Genomic DNA, 19,537 nt, shown 5'->3' on the forward strand with positions numbered 1-19,537 from the left:
TGAAACCCTTTAAACCCTTTGACCACACACAGGTGATCTCTGTTAAACTAATTATGTGGCTATTAAATCCTACTGACTGTACTAGTCATGATTTAGGTGTGTCATAATGAAGGGAGTGAATTAGAGGTCAAACAAAAAGTATTTTTTATTTTCAGAATAACATTGTTTCTTTTTGTTTTCACACAACTATTATTAATTTATCAGAAGATAAAAGACCTGGCAGGTAACTGCACCTAAAAACTTTGTTTGTCTACAAATTTCAGTTCATCAAAACACTATCGGCTGTTAATCAACTGTCTTTAACCTTCAAAATGCAGTCTTATAAGCTTAATTTGACCTAAAATGACGATATAACAGACCAGTTTCTCTCTCTAGAGTTCATCCTTTCTTATCTTTTACTTTAAAATTCAGGATTCTCAAGCTTTAATTATTTTAATTCGCTACATGGCTATAAATTACTGAAAAATGTGATATTGGAACCTCTGCTGTTTTTAGCTGTTTTTTATTATTAAATAGACTAATTCATCTTGATGTAGTGGAGAAAATATGGACATTTGATGGATACAATGATGTGGTTTGGTTTGTAGTGAAACTCAGTGAGTTAGATATTTTATTAATGCGTTTATAAAATGTCAGCTTGGTTGCTGTAGCTCAAATCCTTCTATATGATTGCCAGTTCTGAACGCCTTTTTAGGCTGATCTCACTTTAAAGACTTTTAATGAAGAGATTTAGCACTGGTTGTTGAACATAAATCTTCTAAAGGCATTACACTGTAGTTAAAAGAGTAAAGTCCGCTCAAATAGAGAACCAGCCACAGTGCATTTAGTCTCACATAGCTCGACAATTTTGCTACTTTGCAGACAGAAGCATCTGGACACAAAGTTAACTGGAATCTGCCTTTTGTAATGCAGAAACTGGCCTTGACCTTCACAAAAGATGGTCTCTTATAATAACAGCACAGTCCAATAGAAGGAAAGTTGAATGTTGTATTATTTGTTGTAGCATTTATAAGCAAACGGATAGCAGCGGCCTTGTTATCTGGATGTAGCTGCAGCTCCTACTTCTGTTTGTGGTCATCTACTTTTACTCATTGACTCATTTTAATGTTGTTTAATACTTAAACGATGTCCACCTAATAATGTTTTTCACAGGTGATCAGTCAGGTATTTTGGAGGAGGATATGCAGGTATTTAATTTTCATCATGTGTTGTTTTCTTGTGACCACAATTTATTTTTTGTATTTCTCTTATTTGTCTTGTGATCAGGAGAAATAATAGTGTCATCCTGTTGAGTTGACAAAATAATTATCCTGTGATCACATTATGTTAAGACCACAAACTTTACTTAAATACTTTGATTATCTTGTTGACATAACTATATGGTGATCTCAAGAAAACCAGCGTGTGTTATGAAGAGCAAGAATGAAGTTAGTCATCACAAACAATGTTCAACTGTAATCAACTACTACTGTACATATTTTGCTTAAAGCGACATAAAAACTTGGTCTGTTGGTGTTTAAGAGCAGCACAACTGACTACTAAAACATTTGTATTTGTACAAGTGCATTTCTTTCTAGCTGATCCGTCCTCTCAGTCTGCTGAGGATTGGTAGCCTTTGTTTCTTTTTTTTTGTTGTTGATACAACTTTGACTTACTTTTCACAGTAAAAGAACAATTTCCTTGGTTTTCTATCACTGTGGAGCTGAGGAACTGTGGTTTGAAGATACAATGCTCGGCTGTGTGAAAGTATTGGGAGGGAAGTTGGTGGTGAGGTTAGAGCTCATCACATCCAGATGTGGAATGTGGTCTGGGTCTCGCGGCCCGTCTGCTTCTTCTGCTGAAGAGGCAGGAATCCAGGCCACATTACCAGCATTACCCACAGTGCTCCTGGACGGTTTGTTGGTTTACATGATTGATAGTAATGGGAAGTGTCCACTTGATTATTCAAATGAAGTAGCACCACTCACCTACCTTGCATTCTCTATAAGTGGCTTGACACACTAAGCTGATAATCTGCCACTGTTGGGTACTGACATTGAGCATCTTCAGATGACCGTGGATTGTAGTCTTTGCAGTGCGCTCGACACTGTTGACTCTAGTGGGACCTTGCTGGTGACTGTTTTGCTGAATCAGCATGACAGCTCTCTGAATGGCTATTGTTTGTGAGTTCCTATTTCTTGGGACAAAACTGACCCAAGGCGGTGGACATAGTCACTGTGACGTCACCCATTGGTTTGTGGACTGCCATTTTTAAAGCCTCGAGTTCGGCATTTTGGCCATCACCATCTTGTTTTTTTTGCAACCAGAAGTGCTAAGTACAACCAAACGCTGATTAAGACATTTTTAGTCCACCAAAAAGGTTATAATTAACTTTCATGAACTGAAAACGCACAGTGAAAGGGTTAAACGGACAACTCCTACACCAGACAACGCCGTGGTAGCAACCTGTCAATCACAAGGTAGCCACGCCCTGAAGCATCCTCTGCTTTATGGTCTATTTGACTCTAAATGAACATCATGCTTTATTGAAGAAGACTTGAAACTGGTGATTGAGACCATAAACTCATGTTTACGATGTTTACTGAGGTAATAAATCAAGTGAGAAATAGGCTCATTTCCTCATAAACTTGTATACAATCAGACTTCTTTTTGCAACCAGAGGAGTCTGTCGGTCGGTACTTCTGTTGGTCCAGACTGAAAACTAATTGATGGATTCCCATTGAATTTGGTACACATAAGATGAATCCTACTGACCTGCGTTATCCTCTGATTTTTCCTGTAGCACCATCATCAGGTCAAAATTCCAGTTTGTCCAATACTTTAATTTATGGCCTGCAAGATTATGATAGGATGCCAACACGCTAAATTAAGATGTTGAAAATGGTAAACAGTATACCTGCTAAGCATGTTAGCATGATGATGTTAGCATTTAGCTCAAAGCACCGTGCTCTGCCTCACAGAGCTGCTAGCGTGGCAGTATTTGTTTTGTTTTGTAAAAAAGAAGGGTCTCGGAGCGATATAACCTTAAATACCAACATGTTTGGTGAGTAAAGTGCGCTGCTAAATCCCACAGCTGACACAGATCCTGCGCCCTTGGCACCAGTTTTATTTCAGAGAGTCTCTTCTGTGTGTCTGTGATACCACCCAGGCTCCCAGAGCCCCACAGAGACTGAGTACTTGCTGGATAAAATAGGTTGATAGCCTACTTGTCTTGTAATTTCAGCCCCGTCCTGCCTTGAAGGGTGGTTTCTAGGGATCGAGTGGTTCCACACAGAAGACTTTGTAAGCCGAAGCCTAGAATAAGACGGCAGCTTAGAGAGGAAATGTTCCTATCTACTCCTCCATGGATGAGGGAGGTGGGTGGGTTAGATGAGGAGATGGTGTCATACAGGGATGGGGTGGAGTGTTGTGATTTCCTGTTTTGGAAGATGGGGAAGCAGATATGCAGTCATGCTCTGCAGCTCTGGAATGAGACTGTTTATGAAAAATGACATCTGTGTAAACCCCCACAAATTCCAAAAAAAACAGGCAGAACATTTGGTTATGAATATTGTTATGACAATGGGATGTTCATGCGCTTTTCAGTGGACGTTTATAACCAAAAGTGCAGTCCAATACCAGCACAGTGGCCTTGTTGAACTACGCTGTGTGGGATGGTGCTTTGGGGAAACTGGGTCCTCTTCGGTAACAGACTGTTCTCAGCCTGAGTACGTGGGCTTCGGCTGTTTTCTGTCTGTGCTGCAGTTTCTGTATTTAGGCCTCATGTTACTTACGTTTACAGTTGTTGATGTCAGGCTTTCTCATGAGTCACATGACCCACGAACACAGGTGCATATACGTAAATAGGCCTCTAACTTTTTTGCATCGTCTTTGGAAAAACAAAAGACGGTTTGTGTGTCGAGAAGATATCTTTTGAAATGTTCATAGTCAGCAGAAGCTTTTTATGTGAACAGTTTTACTGTAAGTCAGTCTGCCTAATGCCGGGTACACACTACACGAGAATCAAGCCGATTTGGGGCTTGATTCCCCCTTCTGACAATCTAAAGCAAAGCCCTGATTTTTTGATGGTTCTAAAGATTATCTTTCCAGATATTTCTGTGGTGTGAGGTATGTTAAGAGTGCTCGCAAATATTAAACATGTTCAATACTTACGATCAGATATTCAGTTATGTGTGGGGGACCCAGAGGACAGCTGATGACGCAGTCATGTGGGAAAGAATGATAGCCAATTGAGAACCAAGCTGACTGAAGCGGAAGGACAACCACCGGCGTCATGGTGTCCGTGGCTAATGCATGAGCTAGTGCAAAATGTGAAGCATAAAGTAGTAGTAAAATGGAGCTCAGAAATGGAGGACCAACTTGTTGATTTGTGGCAACAACACAAGTGTTTATTTAACGTGTCTCCATGACTTTATCCGTTATTTTTCTTTGCGATTTTTCAGTACAAAGTAGTGCAAAAACTAACATCGCTAGTTCTTCCTGCCCGTCGTCCATTTGTTTACAGTAAAGTTGCGTTTGACCGCGAGAGATTTTGCGAGATTTCTGTTTTTTTTTAGTTGGGACTCTTGTTGTTCATGAATGAATCTGTTAGTGCGTGGTGTGCTGTTTTGGCCAAATCGTTGCTCTCCACACACTATAGGAACAAACCTGTTAAATTTAACATAACATGTCGTTATGTGTGGGGTCTCACACATTTTCAACATCTGTTAAGATTTGAAAAATCTTTTAGTGTGGTACAGCCAATTCAAATAAATACCAAAATCTACTAACACAAATGTACCTAAATCACAAAATTGCAAGTTTCTGCTCCATGATGTTCTCAAAAAACAAAAATTAGAGCCTAGGAGAGAGACTTCCTTCATGAATAGTGTCCTAAATAACAATCCCTGCTTGGTCGATGGTATGATGACAGTAGTAGTAGTAGCTGTAGGTCTGCAAAAGAAAACCCCTCACATAGCTCCAAGGTTCTGTGTTTGGAATTTGAGCCCCACCTTGGCTGCAGGGAGTTGGCTGCCGAATCAGGAGGAGGACTGATACTATTGTTGGAGCATCGATGTGAAACTGGAGTCCACCTAACAGGCATGTGACGTAGAAGCACTGGTTTACTATTTTGGAGACTTCAGCGAGAGCCTGCTCTAAAATCTTTGTGTCTCCGAACATAAAAAAGAAGACACGACAGGCTCAGAGTTGACTTTGTTTACATGCAGATTGATAATCCGGTAACAGGATTTGATTTAATGAAATGCTGCAAAGTAAATATCTGGATTAGAATAAATCAGCCTCTGTTAAATTGATTTTTATGCAAATACCACAGCTTATGTAATGTACTAGCTTCACGGGAGTGTCACTTGCTCCGCAGTAGTCTGAATGATGAGTGGATTAGTTAAAACAACATTTCTCACGTGTGCTCATGCGGTACATTTCCATTGTTGTCTATTTATATGAGACGTAATGTTTGTTGTTCCTGTGGAGCTTTAAAAAGCATCAGCATTCCTCTCTCTCTCTCTCTCCTGTGCTCAGGTCTACACCTACTGTACTTGTTATTTGTGGTTCTCAGAGTGTTTTGTTCTGGAAGGAGTTTGTCTGCTAATTGTTTTCACTGGCATTCATCTTGGGTGTTACCGTGTTTTCAGGGCTGAACTTGAGGTCTGTGTGGCAGGAGGATGAGGATTACATAACAGCCTGTGCTGTGAGTTATAGGACTTGTGTGTGTGTTTTGTTTTTTTCGTCCTGCAGTCTACAATTACACCAATGTTTTTCTTAGAGAAAGGAACGTTCCTCTCTTTTCCTGTGAAATCAAACAACAACTGTACATGTTGGAACTGAACAGGACTGGAAATAAGGGCACTGGTTTCAGATGACTGTAAGGCTGATGGCGTTTTATTAAATATCAGGAGGTCAGTCCTGTTCTGACCAGTGAATGGATCATTTTCTCAGACGACAATTACTGAACAATATTTTGTATTTTTTAGTGTTTTTTTGTTATATTTCTTGCTTTCATTTTAAATTCGGAGTAATGTTTTTGTGTCGCTAGAAGCCTGGCTGCATTGTAGGTACGGCAAGTAGCATTTGTTTATGAACCTTGATGACATTGGTACTACATTTTTTTTACAGTTCAATTGTCCAATACTATTTTATTTGCAGGATAATAACTAAAATGGCATTCTACTCAGCCTCACGTGTAGTTTGAGTTTAGCATGCTGACATTATGCTGTCGGCAATATGCGAATATCACAAGTTAGCATGTTATCATAATACATAAGTTCAGTATTATTTGATATTTTAATAATATGAGCCTATCATGGTATCATTCTGAATTTTTGTTTTTCAAAATAATGATTCTGAGCGAGCTGTAGGTCTAAAATTAGCAAAACAAGTATTTAAACCATGATTCTCCTTTGGCGGCACCTATGGTGATAAGCGGTGATAGCAGGTGTGTTTTTGGATCTCACTTCCTAGAGATCCAAATAGTGTTGCCTATGTGAAGTCAGTCAGTTGACTGTTGCTTTTGCAGTTTCATCGTCTGTTAATCATCGCTCTTTTCTTTGTTTGTTCGGCCATATTAACCATTTACTCACAACACTAGCAGAGATCAGAAAAAAACAGTAGTACAGAGTTGAGGTCTGTTGCGTTAGCTCGGCCAACAGTCTCTGGCAGACCAACCACTGTTGGGTGATGGAAAGCATAACTGTACGCTGCTTGTGATTTTTTCCGGGATTGTCGCTAAAGACACCCGGTTCGTAATACTGCAAATGCAAGGGCTTCACAATCACCATAGTGTTTCCTTATTCAGCGATAGATAATGACTCATCAGACGTTTATTTAAATTAAAATCTTCGAGATTATTACTTTGACTTTTTATCTGACACGTAATGTTATAGTTTGGTCTCATGTGCATCTCATACTTTCAACATCAGTTTATTATTTATAAAACATTTGCCATATCATTAATAAATCTGTATTAATATGTTGATAATGATTCTACATCACCCAGCCCTACTCTCCTACTAAACTTTACATATTAGCATGCTAACAATGCTAACTGTGATCGACATAACAACCTATTGTTGGCATGCTACAATGCTAAATGTGAACAGTTGTTAACAGGATTGTTAAGCACAGTATTTGCGGGATCTTTCAGCTGAATCCTCTTCCAGTGAATAGTTGGGTAGTAATCATTTTTGCTCACAGATCTGCAAACCAATGTAAAAGGATTTCATTAGTTTTTTAGTTGGTGCATGATTGTCCAAATGCTGTTTTCATAAACTTTTACACTCTGATAATAAAACTGGGGAGGATAAATTAAAAACTTGCATGGAATTGATAGAAAATAATGGCATCTTTAAAACACAATATGAATTCACAGCATCAGTTTTTAAAATCACATGTTTGGTTGAGCCAAAAGATCAGCACCAGTCTAACTGGCCGCTGAGTTCAGTGAACATCTACAGTCTTTATTTAGAAGTGTTTGGGTTGTGCCCCGTGTTCATTTTCTGCCTTGCTGAGTTTCTGCAGAGTCATACTGAAGGTTTACAGAAAAAAAAAGGAGGAAATCTTGTGGAGGGGAAATAAAGAGCTCTCTGGTTTCTAAGATAGCTGTGCAGGTTCCTCTCTCAGATCCTACACACATCAGTGTTGCTTTAGTCTCTCGTTTTCTTTCATGTAGCAGCTTTCATCTCTCGTCTTTCAGGTTTAAACCTCCGTTCTTGTGACTTTTCTTGTTTCCATAGCATGACATTTAGGTTTTCTTGTTGACTCAACAGACCGGTACATTTTAGTTATTCATGAAGCTGAATTTAAGTTACTGAACCTCCTCTAACTCCTCCGACATCCTGTTTTATATTTTTGCATTAAGAATTTCACAACCACCTAAAGTTATTACAAAGTTAGCTACATTTAATATTGTTAAAGACAGTTTAATGTTGTCATTTAAACTGTATTTTCAGCAACAATTTGGTAAAGATGTCTGCATTTGCACATCATAGTGTGTAGCATTGTAGCTGGTCTTCTGTGTCTTCTTGGAGCCCAGCTATACTGTATAACCTACATGTATCAGAAAAGCATTGTGAAATTTGGGCAGGTATGTCACGCACAGCCTCACACTGCTTATTTATGAACAATAGAGAAAAGCACTGTGGTCGAGGTGTGAAGTGAAAATAGCCCAGCAGCACAGGAAGTGAGAAAATAAAAGCAGGTCTTGGTTTCAGGTCCAGTTTTCAGTCTTCCACCCTGTGTGCTGATAACTTCCCATTGGCAGAAAGAAACACATGTTAACTGGGGGAATTTTTTTCACTCATATTATTTTTTTTAAAACCGGTCACAACTGAGCAGATGAAACTTTCCCATGAGTCATGGTGTGGTGACCTTGTTGGCGCTGTTACGCCCACCGGTGCACAGCGTTTCTAAGAACTGCTCCTCTGTGCCCGTCCAGTAAAGGAGTTTACGGTTGGGGGCATTCTGTTTTTCAGTCTTATTTATGTAGGACACTCGGTTAAATCAGAAACAAGCATTGTTTTACTTCATTGTTCTCGCTAACCCGGTCTGGTGACAAAAACAAGAGGCCTCCCCTAAGGTATTGTGGGATGTCTGGCCACCCTTGTGGTATTAGTTTGACACAGACACACTTGTACCCTGTGTGAGGACAGATTAGCCTCATTCATCATAACAATACAGCCATTCACATTATTTCATGACCCCACAGTGAAGTGTTTTGTCAGTTAGTTCTTAAATTGTAAAAAAAAAGAAAATGTGTACATTTGTATTTTAATACTTTTACACACTTTTTTATTATTATTATGTAACCATTATTACACTGAAGAATTTAATATGTTAGTCCATTTTTTTTATTATAGAGTTGTGAAGTGGGACAGACCCACTGTTTTACCCGTTGTATACTCCCATTTAAAATGTTTCTTATAACGATATCCTCAATGTTACTTAGCATAGAAACTCAGGACTGTAATGTAAAGATCCTGAAGGTTTATTTTATGGTCAACTTTTTCTAACCTTTGCTCCTGAGAAATCATGTTTTGTTCATCATTTGGCAGAAAAGTATAAATACTACAATATCCAAGAACCTTGGCTGCTGTTGCCATGGAGAATAAGCCACTCAGAGAGGTGTTAATCAGAGCGGTGATGCTTTGTTGTTGCAGTTGGGAACAAAACACAGCGCCATAGTTTCAGAATTCATCCAAAATCCATCCATTTAAGATGCAGATTGTGTTTTCAGTTTTTCTCAACAGTGTAAACTTTAGCTTTCTCTTGCTGTTAGCACCGCATGGAACTGAATGTTAAGCTCTGTGATTGGATGTTTTTTGCTGAAATGCACCTTGAGAGTCTATTTTTTTTATGTACACAGACTTGTACCTTCGACTTTCTATCAAAGAACCAGATATTTTCATACGCAGTTGTTAGCCAGGAGAGTTTCATGCCGATCCAAGCTGTAGAAAGTGCTCCGACTGTGAGTCACCTCGCACCATCTGTCTATTGGAAAACTGTCTATAGGACTTTTACTTCCAAAACCAGGGGCACCCAAAAATATCTCCTCCCACTCCACAACTCTATCCAGGGCAAGGGACTTGCACAGAAACCCAATTCAGATATTAAAAGAAAGATACCAGAGCAAATATTTTCATTAGTGATCAATTTTGTCATTGTTTTTGATTAATTCATTAATCTCTTGAGCTATAAAATATCAGACAAGTATCAACAAGTGCAAATTTGCAATAGCTGTATGTGCATACATCCATGCATTCACACACACACACACACACACACACACATACACACACACAACCTCACAAACACTTGACCTCCATACCAAAATGGCCGGTGAAAACTGTGGCCGCCAAAGGTTGAGGGAATTTTTGTGGACCGACCAACCAACAGAGCGAGCTGTAGAGCTGCTGATCACAGATACAAATGTCCATCACAGAGCCCAAGGTGGTGGTCGTGTCTAGAAAGTAACCCACACATTGCAAAATCTTGCAAAAACTCTCGCGAGACTTGCTGCCTGACGACCTATCCTCACATTAATTATTTGGGGTTAATGCCGAGGTGGTGGCTTAAAATTGTATGATCTGACCAACAGATCAAACGTTAAAGTTATTATGATATTAAACAGAAAAAAACAGCTAATATATAATTTCAGAAGCCGTAACTGACAAATGTTCTGCATTTTTGCTTGATAAATGACTTCAACAATGAATTGATTTACTGTCCACCAATTAATTGATTAAATGACTAATTGTGTCTCTGCGAAAGTGAGTGTTTTCTGTTAATCTCATGTAAATGGATTGTTCTGTGTTGCAGGTGGTACAAGCTCAACTCTAAGACGGGGAAGAAGGAGAAAGAACGAGGAGACATTCAAGTCACCATCCAATTCACCCGAAACAACCTGACGGCTAGCATGTACGACCTCGTCATGAAGGACAAGGGCGCCTCCACCTTCGGCAAGCTGAAAGAGCGCATAAAGGGGAAGAAGAGATCCAGCGAGGAGGACTTGGCGGCGGCCGTCCTGCCGAGCGGTTACGGGTCCCTTCAGCGGATGCGGACGAGGCTGCCGAGCGACGGAGGCGGGGAGGAGGATTACGAAGACGACGAGGGGGGCGAGGCCCGGCGGAGCAAGATGAGGACCTTCTTCCTGAGAGGGAAGCTGAGGAAGTCGTCAGACACTCGTTCCTGCACATCACTCGGCTCGGAGAGCAGTGAGTCGTCGTCACGGGGCGGGAGCCTGAGCCCCACAGCCGGCATCAGCGTGGTCGTCTCTGACCTCTCCAACTCACCCAGTAACAGCAGCAACCTGACGGTCGATAACAGCCCAGGTGAGAACGACTAGTAGAGATGCCGCGTTATCACTTAATGAAGAATATTTGACTATTATACCCACTGCCAGTTCATAGTCATCCGTCCTTTTCTTCAGTTGATGCTCGCAGGTTTGTGTTTCCCTTTTGGGACAACTCTGCAATCTTTAACAACAAAAACAACCATTTTTTGGATTAATCAAGTCAATAAAATCAACTTAAATGTCAAATAATCGTTAAAAAGCCACTCCATATGGAGCCAACTAATCCCTTGAATTAGGAGCCCAGATATAAAGTTTAATTAATCAAACCAATTATATCAACTAAAATATCAAATAATAGTGAAAAATGCCCATCGTGACTTTTTACAGTCTAATGTGACATCTTAAAGGTCTTGTTTAGTTTGACCAATAGTCTAAAACCCAAAGATATTAAGGTTATGATGATATATGATGAAGAAAAGCAGCAAGTTGTCTCATTTGAGAGCCTTGAACCAGACGATGTTTGGCATTTTTTTCACTATTTTTGTTTGAAAAATTATTAAAATGATAAATCCATTATAGAAAAAAATTAAGGACTAATTGACTAATCTTTTCAGCTCTAAACTAATCTACTACTAACACTATACATTTCTATTGCAGAACTTGCTGGATAGTACGAGTAATTTATGTCAAATATTTCGAAATAAACCACTTCCTAAAAACAATTTGTGCCAGTGTTTGATAACGGAGAAAGCAGTTTGAGAGGTTTTGTTTTTGTTCTCCTTTCTGAAGTTGCTCGTCACTTGTGTTTGAATCTAAAAAGGAAGAACTGCTATTGAGAAAATGGATGAATTACTGTGAAATGGACAGGTCTTAACTTGTACGTACTACGGGAGTGGTGATTATAAAACAGGAAGATGCAACAAATACTGCAACAATTGAGCTTTTGGCAAGGAGAAACTGATTTCGCACTGAATAGTTAAACCTTTTGGGAATTTTTGGTTTGCTGAGAGTTAGATGAGAAGATTAATAACATTTTCCCATCTGTCCACAAAATATGAAGCTACAGCCAGCAGCCGGTTAGCTTAGCGTAGCAGAAAGACTGGAAACGGGAAATTTTATAATGAAATTTTAGAGATCTTAAGCTGGGCATACACTGCACAATTATAGAAATGTTGTTGTCTAACCCCTACTCCTACTGTACGAGTAGATCTTTCTGCGAAGCGAAGCCAAAGCTCACGATATTTGTGCTCACACTGCACGGTCCAATCGTCAGCCACGATCTGAGTGCTCACACTGTATGTCTAAAATAGAAAAAAACATGGCCCATTGGCCCCTGTGGGCCTTTCTGGCTGTTGACAGTTGTCAATAAAGATTTGTTTGAAACCTCTGAGGCAGGTAAAGTTTGTTTGCTAGGAGAGGTCTGGAGGATTGCACTAAAATGAGTCGTGCGGCTCAAAATTTGGGCCAGAAATGGGCTAAAATCGTACAGTGTATGCCCAGCTTTAGACACTTCAGAACATATTTTAATTTCTCAAAATTATTAATTTAATGTATTAGTGTGACATTTTCAGCTTTCACCATATGGTTTTGAATACTTAAGTGAATATAATGACATATTAATAGGGAGAAAATGCTGTGATTGTCCATTCACCTCTAACACCACAGTGTTGCTATAATCAGCTAACATGCTGAAATGTTGTTATGAAACAAACTGATAATGTGCCTGCGAATAATTAATTAACTTAGAGTGAAAATCCCACCTGTGAAGCTGCTGTGTTTTGTATGGACCTTATGGAGGCTGGTGCTCCCCTGAGGGCCATCTACATCATTAAATCACCTGATTGGAGAGATGTAGCCCTGTGAAGCTCAGAGCAACAGGTCTCATTATACTAGAAACCAATCACTCTTAACCTACTGTATGTCTGCTAGTGATGCTAATCCGTCCTGCTGTGAAAAATATTGTCAGTCTAAGCCATTACAAGGCTTTATCACCCAATTAAGCTGCCTAGTGCTACAAGTGTAAGTTAGTAAGGTCATTGATTATCTGCATCCTTTTTTCTCTCTCTCTCCTCTCCACTTCTTTTCGTTCACCTTGTTTTTTGCAGAGCACACAGACAACATGTCGCCCAAGTCGTCCTCCCTCATATGTGAGTTTGGTGATGAGCCCGATGATGAGCCCGGTGAGATCACCATCGCAGTGCCTCAGTTCACTGTGTGCGTTAACGGAAGCCATGCTTACAACGTCCAGCCCCTGGACCCAGGCTCAGGAAAACCGGCGGATTCTTTAGGCCTGGGACCGTTGCAGAAGTCTTTGCCTCTCTCCGTGTCTCTGCAGAACCTCAGACCTTCCGCGAACCTCCCCAAAAGCCCCGTCGGAGATGGGCGCCGCTGGTCTTTTGACAAGCCCGGCGAGGAGGAGAAGGCAGCCATAGCGGCGGCGCTGGAGAAAAGCGGCCCCATGCTGGGTGACGAGGAGGAGCAGTTGGGACGGGCTGCCTCCTCCTCCTCCTCCACCACGGCGGAGTCGGAAAGCCAGGGGAAAAAGCAGAGGAGGAACTTGTTCTCCTCTGGGAGGAGTGAGTCCGCGGGGAAGGGGCAGAGTCAGTCCAAGGATGAGTCTGAACAGGCCCTCGCCGCCACCGAGGAAAAACACAAGGGATGGTTTGGATCAAAGGACTCGCACAGCAAACCCAGGTGAGATACACACTGTGATCACAGAGATGACTAATCACACACTGACAGGCTCCTGTGTTACAGCATCAAACAGATGATGAATTATCATCTCAATATGAATATGGATTGAATCAAGAAGGTCAAAAACTGCTCAGGAGAGTTTGTAGCTGTACTGTTTAGATCTCCCTGCATCATCAGCCAGTGTCTTATTGCAGGTGGCTCTTATACTTTGGTTTTAATTGGCAGAAATAGAGGCATGAAAGAATCAATCAAACAAGAACTTTATTGTCATTATGCAAGCATAACAAAATTGCAGTTGCGTCAACTTCAAATGGTGCATTGTATTAAAAGACTTCACACATTGACAAGGAATAAATAAGGCACAAATGAGACAAAATATTAGTCATAAATATCAGTGATAAAAAGTTCAGAGTCAGATCAGTGCAGAGTCAAAATGAAAACACTTTGCGACAGCAATAAATCAAAGTCCGCTCTTCCCTGCATAGAAGTGGCAGCTCTTTAGACGAAAAAGATAAATTCGATCCTTTAGCAACTTAGTTTTTATATTTATATATACTCCGCTTTAATTTGTGCACTGTGAAACTGACCCAGACTACATAGATAACGAACCAAAAGTATCAATTTCACTCTGATTCGGACTAACCAAACAAACTATGGCTTGTGAAAGCACCCTAAGAGTGAGTTACGTGCTGAAACTCGTCTTGACAAACAACAGTTTTTATCCATCCACCCAGCACTTCTGTGCAGCATCTCCAGCTATAGTGCAGGTTGCCAGATATGGCCGGTTAGCACAGGTTTTCATATAGGTCTCTGCACAGGCACAAAGGTACTACCAAACCTGGCAACCTCACTGTGACGACAAGAATCCAGGAAGTCACTGCGCCCAACTGTTGCTCTCTAAGAAATAATTAACCTAATTCCCCCTTTAGTGCTAATTGATGCTTTAACCATTTTAATGATTCAGCAGTTGGTCGGTATATTATGGAACTTTGGACAGAGCCAGGCTAGCCGTTTACCCCCGTTTCCAGTCTTTATGCTAAGCTAACGGCCTCCTGGCTCGAGCTGCTAAACACACAGACATTAGGGAGGTATCGGTCTTCTCATTTGACTCTCGAAAGATGAACCTATTTCCTAAAATGTTGAGATATTCCTTCAAAGTGTATATCTGTATTCTGTATCAGAATCTATATTCAGAGAAGCAGCGTTATGTTCAACAGTCACATCAGAGTAGTTGTTTTACTTTTCACTTCCTGTGCACCAGCATGGCTGCTGGAAGTCGCCTCCAGCTCTGCACACATCCCTCCTCAGCTCCTGGTCTCAGTCTCTGGTTACAGCAGGTATCTGCAATGCAGATGGAGGAGGGGAGCTGCTCCGGTGAAATTAGCTCCATCAAGCTGTAGCCGTGTGCACGGTTCACTGATAATGTCAGTTTCAATGGAAAGATGATGATGTGAGCTGGAACAATATTTGTTCTCTTACAGATTTTGTGTAACTGTGTGTGTGTGTGTGTGTAGGTGTGTGTGTAGGTGTGTGTTTTGTCAGTGCATTGGTAATGTGTGTGTGTGGGTAGGGAGAAGGGGAGGGAAGAAACCCCCCATCCAATTTTATTTCCACTTCTAACACAAGCACATTCTTTAGTGGGTAATTTATCTGGAGGGTGTCACCTGCTGTACTGTACTCCCTCTGGTGCTGCTCTCTGTTCTGTTGAGTGCATTGCTCCTACAGTTTGTATTGGAGTCTTATATCAAATTAATTTTTAATTCAGGTCTTAAAGAACCCTTAAACAGCTACTTGTAATTTTTATTTTTGTTGATTTACCCGACCAAGACCAAAAAACAACAACAGTATCGTAATGTTTCTATACGCTGAGCGTAAACAAAATATTGGACTGATAAGCGGCTGCTGATTGAAGTGAGGTCAGCTATTCTGGACCATAGTACACTCAATGCCTTTCTGCCAGCTCTGTAACTATACATTTTCACTACCTACACACCCACATGCTTTTATATCCTTGGGGAAAAGAGCCAAGTTGGCACCAGTAGCACTAAGTAATCATTACACCGGGCTGCATCAACTTTTCTTGCAAAATATTACATCACGGGCCAATGAGAACACACAAGAGGCACAGAGACGGATGTTTTGGATGTGGATCGATGCCAGTTTCTGTGTTAGTTTTGTTTAGTGTGATTGTTTTAAACAATTAATATGCAATGTTTGATTGTTAATGTTTGCATAGCAGTTACTGATAAAGCCACTATATTCACGGCTATGTATAACAGACCGATGCTATGGACGTAGTTCTGATCAAGGACTCTGGAGGACCATTTTTGTAAAAAAAAAATTCAAATTATTGATTTCTTCAGTAAGTAGCCGTGTAATAAACAGCATAATGAATTCAAATAGAGTTTAAAGGAATAAAAAGGATATTTTGAATAAATTGGGTTACACAGATGATTAAGATGTGTGTAAGAGCCAAAACATGATGTATGATGTATGATGACACATACAGAGGTTGGTGTAATTCACAATGTGAGTTGAGAAAGAAACCCTCCTGCAGGCCTGTAGTGGAGCTGTGTGAACTACCCACACTAATCAAGAGGACTGTGTGCCCTTCCTTTCACAGCCTGGTGGTGTCACCTAAACTAGAACCCAGCACTGACCCCCACCCCCTGGGTCTCCCTGTAGATCCTGCCCCTCCGGTCTCTCCTCTGCATCACTCTAACCCCTTCAGCCCCTCACAGACCACCCCACCTCCCTTATCCCCCTGCAACCCTTTCTTCTCTCTCCTCCAACACAATCCTTTCTATGACGACCCGCTAACCGCTCAGCCCCTAAAACCTTCGCTGCCTCCTCTGCCCTATCTCTCCAGCGCCCGGCCCCCCATAGCTCAACTCTTTCCACAGGCGAGTAACCCTACCCTGACTCATGACAACCCAACCACAGAGGACTCCATCATAGGTACGGATGCAAAGAGCGAAGTGATGGCCAAAGCTGAGAAACGACCTCTTCCTCCGACTCCCATGGAAGGGGAGAGCCCTTTAAGCGGGAAGCTGTCCAACCCTTTTATGTGTGCCGGGGAGCTGGACCTGGACTCAGAGTGGGACGAATCCTTTGAAGCGTTTGCAGCTGGCAGGCTGCAGTCTCCTGAGGATCTGACCACAGATTGCAAAACACAGCAAAACAGTGAACATCCACTGGAACACTGCAGTGATAAAGGAGCATTACTACCAGTAACGGATCAAAACACTAATGTGAATCAACCTTGCACAGATTTTGTATTTGATGCACATAAAACCATCACTAACGCATATCATCTTGACACATTTGCACAATTCCTCGAGACAATCCCAGAGCATGCAAGCTTCGAGAGTGACAACATGACTTTAAATACTTCCACTAACTCACCAAAACTGGATGTTCGCTCTGAAACTAATCGAGCTACTAACACAAATGATTTAACCGACACTAATATGCATCAAGCCCCCCGTCACGCCTCGCCTGTAAAGCTCAACAGCAGCTCCCCAGATCCTGGTTCTTCAGGTCTCGGCAGTTCAGCAGAGGAGGATTTCCTCTCCTGTCTCTCTTCTTATTCGGATAAATTCTCCGCATCCTCCTCCAAGGAAGCAGAGGCACAGATCTTTGAAATCAACGTCCTCGGCTTTGAGAAATCCGCCGATTCATCTGTTGTAAAAAATGTAAAACACTCAGAATCGGAAGATGACGTTACTGACGGGTCCACCGATCTGTCTTTAGTCGATGTAGCTCAGCACACTGTTATTCAGCAGAGTAATGGTGATGAAAAGGCAGATTTAAACGGTTTAGAGGGGTCGCAGCAGAGCCCAGTGCTGACACATCAGCAGCCTGTGATCGCTGCAAGAGAGACAGGAAGTGAGGGTGCAAATACTCCGTCACCAAACTTTTCAAACACTGACTTGTTACCAGAACGATCCAACATCTCTTTACAGCCTGACACTGAAAATGAAGAGAAAGGCACAGGTGAATTCAACGAATCTGAAGAGGATTTTTCAAAAGTGTTAAATGATTCATCTGTATTTGTACGTAACACTACGGACGATGATAAACTCTGCTCCACACGCCCATCACTACACATCATAACCTCCTCCCCTGATGTGAAGCAGAGTTCGTCGGACTCGCCCATTGAGAGCACTAGTTTAGGAGGGCAGAATGTGAGCGACTGTTCTCCTATACCATTCGGGCTTTTTGGTGATCTCCTCAACACCAGCCGCATCACGAGCAGCCCCAGCCGAGACTTTGACGACGCGCTGTTGCACTCTCGGGTGTCCGATCAGAGCTCCAGCAGCTTTTTCCAAAGCCTTTATGTGAGCGCCGACTCGCAGGATTACCAAACCTGCGAGTCTCACCCGTCCTCCAAATGCTCGGAGCCAAACAAGACGCTGCACTCTGCGACCTCGACGCTGTGTGGCGAGCTGAGTGAGATCCAGACGACTGCTGATGACGCTTTGGGCCAAGACGTTTCAACCAATGCATGCAAGCCAAATAACGAAGACAAATCTGAAGGATCCGTCTGTGGAGCCGAGGACAAGACGGCAACTCTCGAGTCAAACTCCATGATAGGGTATAACTTCGATTTACTCCCGACGGACTCTTACATGAGCTCTAATCAAAAGGAGCTCACTGAAGGAGGCGTGGAAAGTCAGCACACCATCTTAGGTGACGTGCTCTCGAAATCCCCTCAGGCACAAAGTGCTGCGCTATACCGCTCCCAGTCTGAGGGCACTCTGATATTGGCCTTTGACGAACTGCTCCTGCCCTCCTTTGGGAGTGATCCTGGTGCAATACAGGAGTCCTCCTCCTCAGCCCAGCCCGGCCCCGACCTCCCCTCTCTGACCTCCTTTGCTCCCTCTCTAACTCCTCAAAGCAGTAGCTCCCCTCTAGCGCTCTGTTCCCTCCCTCCTCTTGCCAACGCTACGGCGAGGTCACCACCCAGCACGCCACGAGCTGCAGCGCCAATGCTTCTGGACACGCAGCAGCAGCAGGCAGCCAATCAGCAGAACAGGTGAGGTTGCACACGCTCGGTGTAAAGGTGGAGCGGAAGCACTTTTTTTTCCCACTTCCAGAAATCTCTATCCTGTCGTCTCTTCGGTCTTCCTCTGCCGCTCTGCTTCCGCCTGCTTTTCTTCTGTGCCGCCGACTCTCGAGGGGATTCTCCTGTGTGGTGCGACCTTCTCTTCATCACTTTGTGAAGACACACACACACATATATATCCTGGTGTTAACAGGACTCCTCTGCAGGTGTCTTGTGTGTGTCCTGGCTCTGTGGTAACGGGAGGGGAAACAGAGCCTCAGGCCAATTAGCAGTTATTATTTTGCCCTGATTCCTACCACACACACCCCCTCCCTCCCAACACACACACATACTGTATATATACACACACCAACCCCCCCTCCCCACAGGGCCAGCTAGTGTTCTCACACAGCCACACTCATTTGCCAAAATCTCAACCAGTAACCAGGCTTTCCACGAGGCAACGAAGGTGTTGTTGTGTCACTGATAGCATTTCCTTTTCACCTCGGGGTATTAACACATTTAACACTATTCTACATGTTTGATTGCACCAACGCATGCAATTAAGTCTTTCAATTTTCACCAGTATTTCCTTTAATGAGGACTCTTACACATTGTCTAACCTCCTTTACTCTTGATCACTAAACTTAAGGGTTTTGAATGGTTGATGTGTAGCATCCATGTCTGCCTGGATGTTCAGAGGACAATCTGTGGTGCTCAAATAATCTCTAAACCTATATTACCTGGGCTAAAGAAAGATATATGTGACAAATATGATTGTAAGTCTCTGCAGTAAGTCATTAAGTGGTCTCATAAAGGATAGATTTCCTTGTAAATGTAGGTCACTGACACAGGAAATTGTCTTTCCTGTGTTATTGTAGAGTTGCAGTTTGAGATCCTTGAAGTTGACCTGAACAAAGAGCTGGTTTCTGGTTGTTTGTCAGCGAACTAGCCAGCAGGCAAATTCATTTGATGTAATTTAATAATTTAACAGCGAGACAGACTTATTT

The 19,537-nt window shown here is 42.0% G+C and overlaps 1 protein-coding gene across 3 annotated transcripts in view; it reads left to right on the forward strand.

The window, feature by feature from the left end:
- rab11fip5a (RAB11 family interacting protein 5a (class I)) overlaps positions 1–19,537 on the forward strand; it is a 37,343-nt gene that overhangs the window by 11,886 nt on the left and 5,920 nt on the right. For 2 of the 3 annotated variants that reach the window (XM_037796778.1, XM_037796777.1), the window contains 3 exons: positions 10,312–10,823; positions 12,892–13,480; positions 16,104–18,518. In XM_037796778.1, the coding sequence (XP_037652706.1) occupies positions 10,312–10,823; positions 12,892–13,480; positions 16,104–18,518 (3,516 nt within the window). The remainder of the gene's footprint in view (positions 1–10,311; positions 10,824–12,891; positions 13,481–16,103; positions 18,519–19,537) is intronic. The other variant, XM_037796779.1, reaches the window with a different exon arrangement.

The sequence above is a fragment of the Sebastes umbrosus genome, chromosome 16 (assembly GCF_015220745.1).
Source record: "Sebastes umbrosus isolate fSebUmb1 chromosome 16, fSebUmb1.pri, whole genome shotgun sequence".
Classification (NCBI taxonomy): domain Eukaryota; kingdom Metazoa; phylum Chordata; class Actinopteri; order Perciformes; family Sebastidae; genus Sebastes; species Sebastes umbrosus.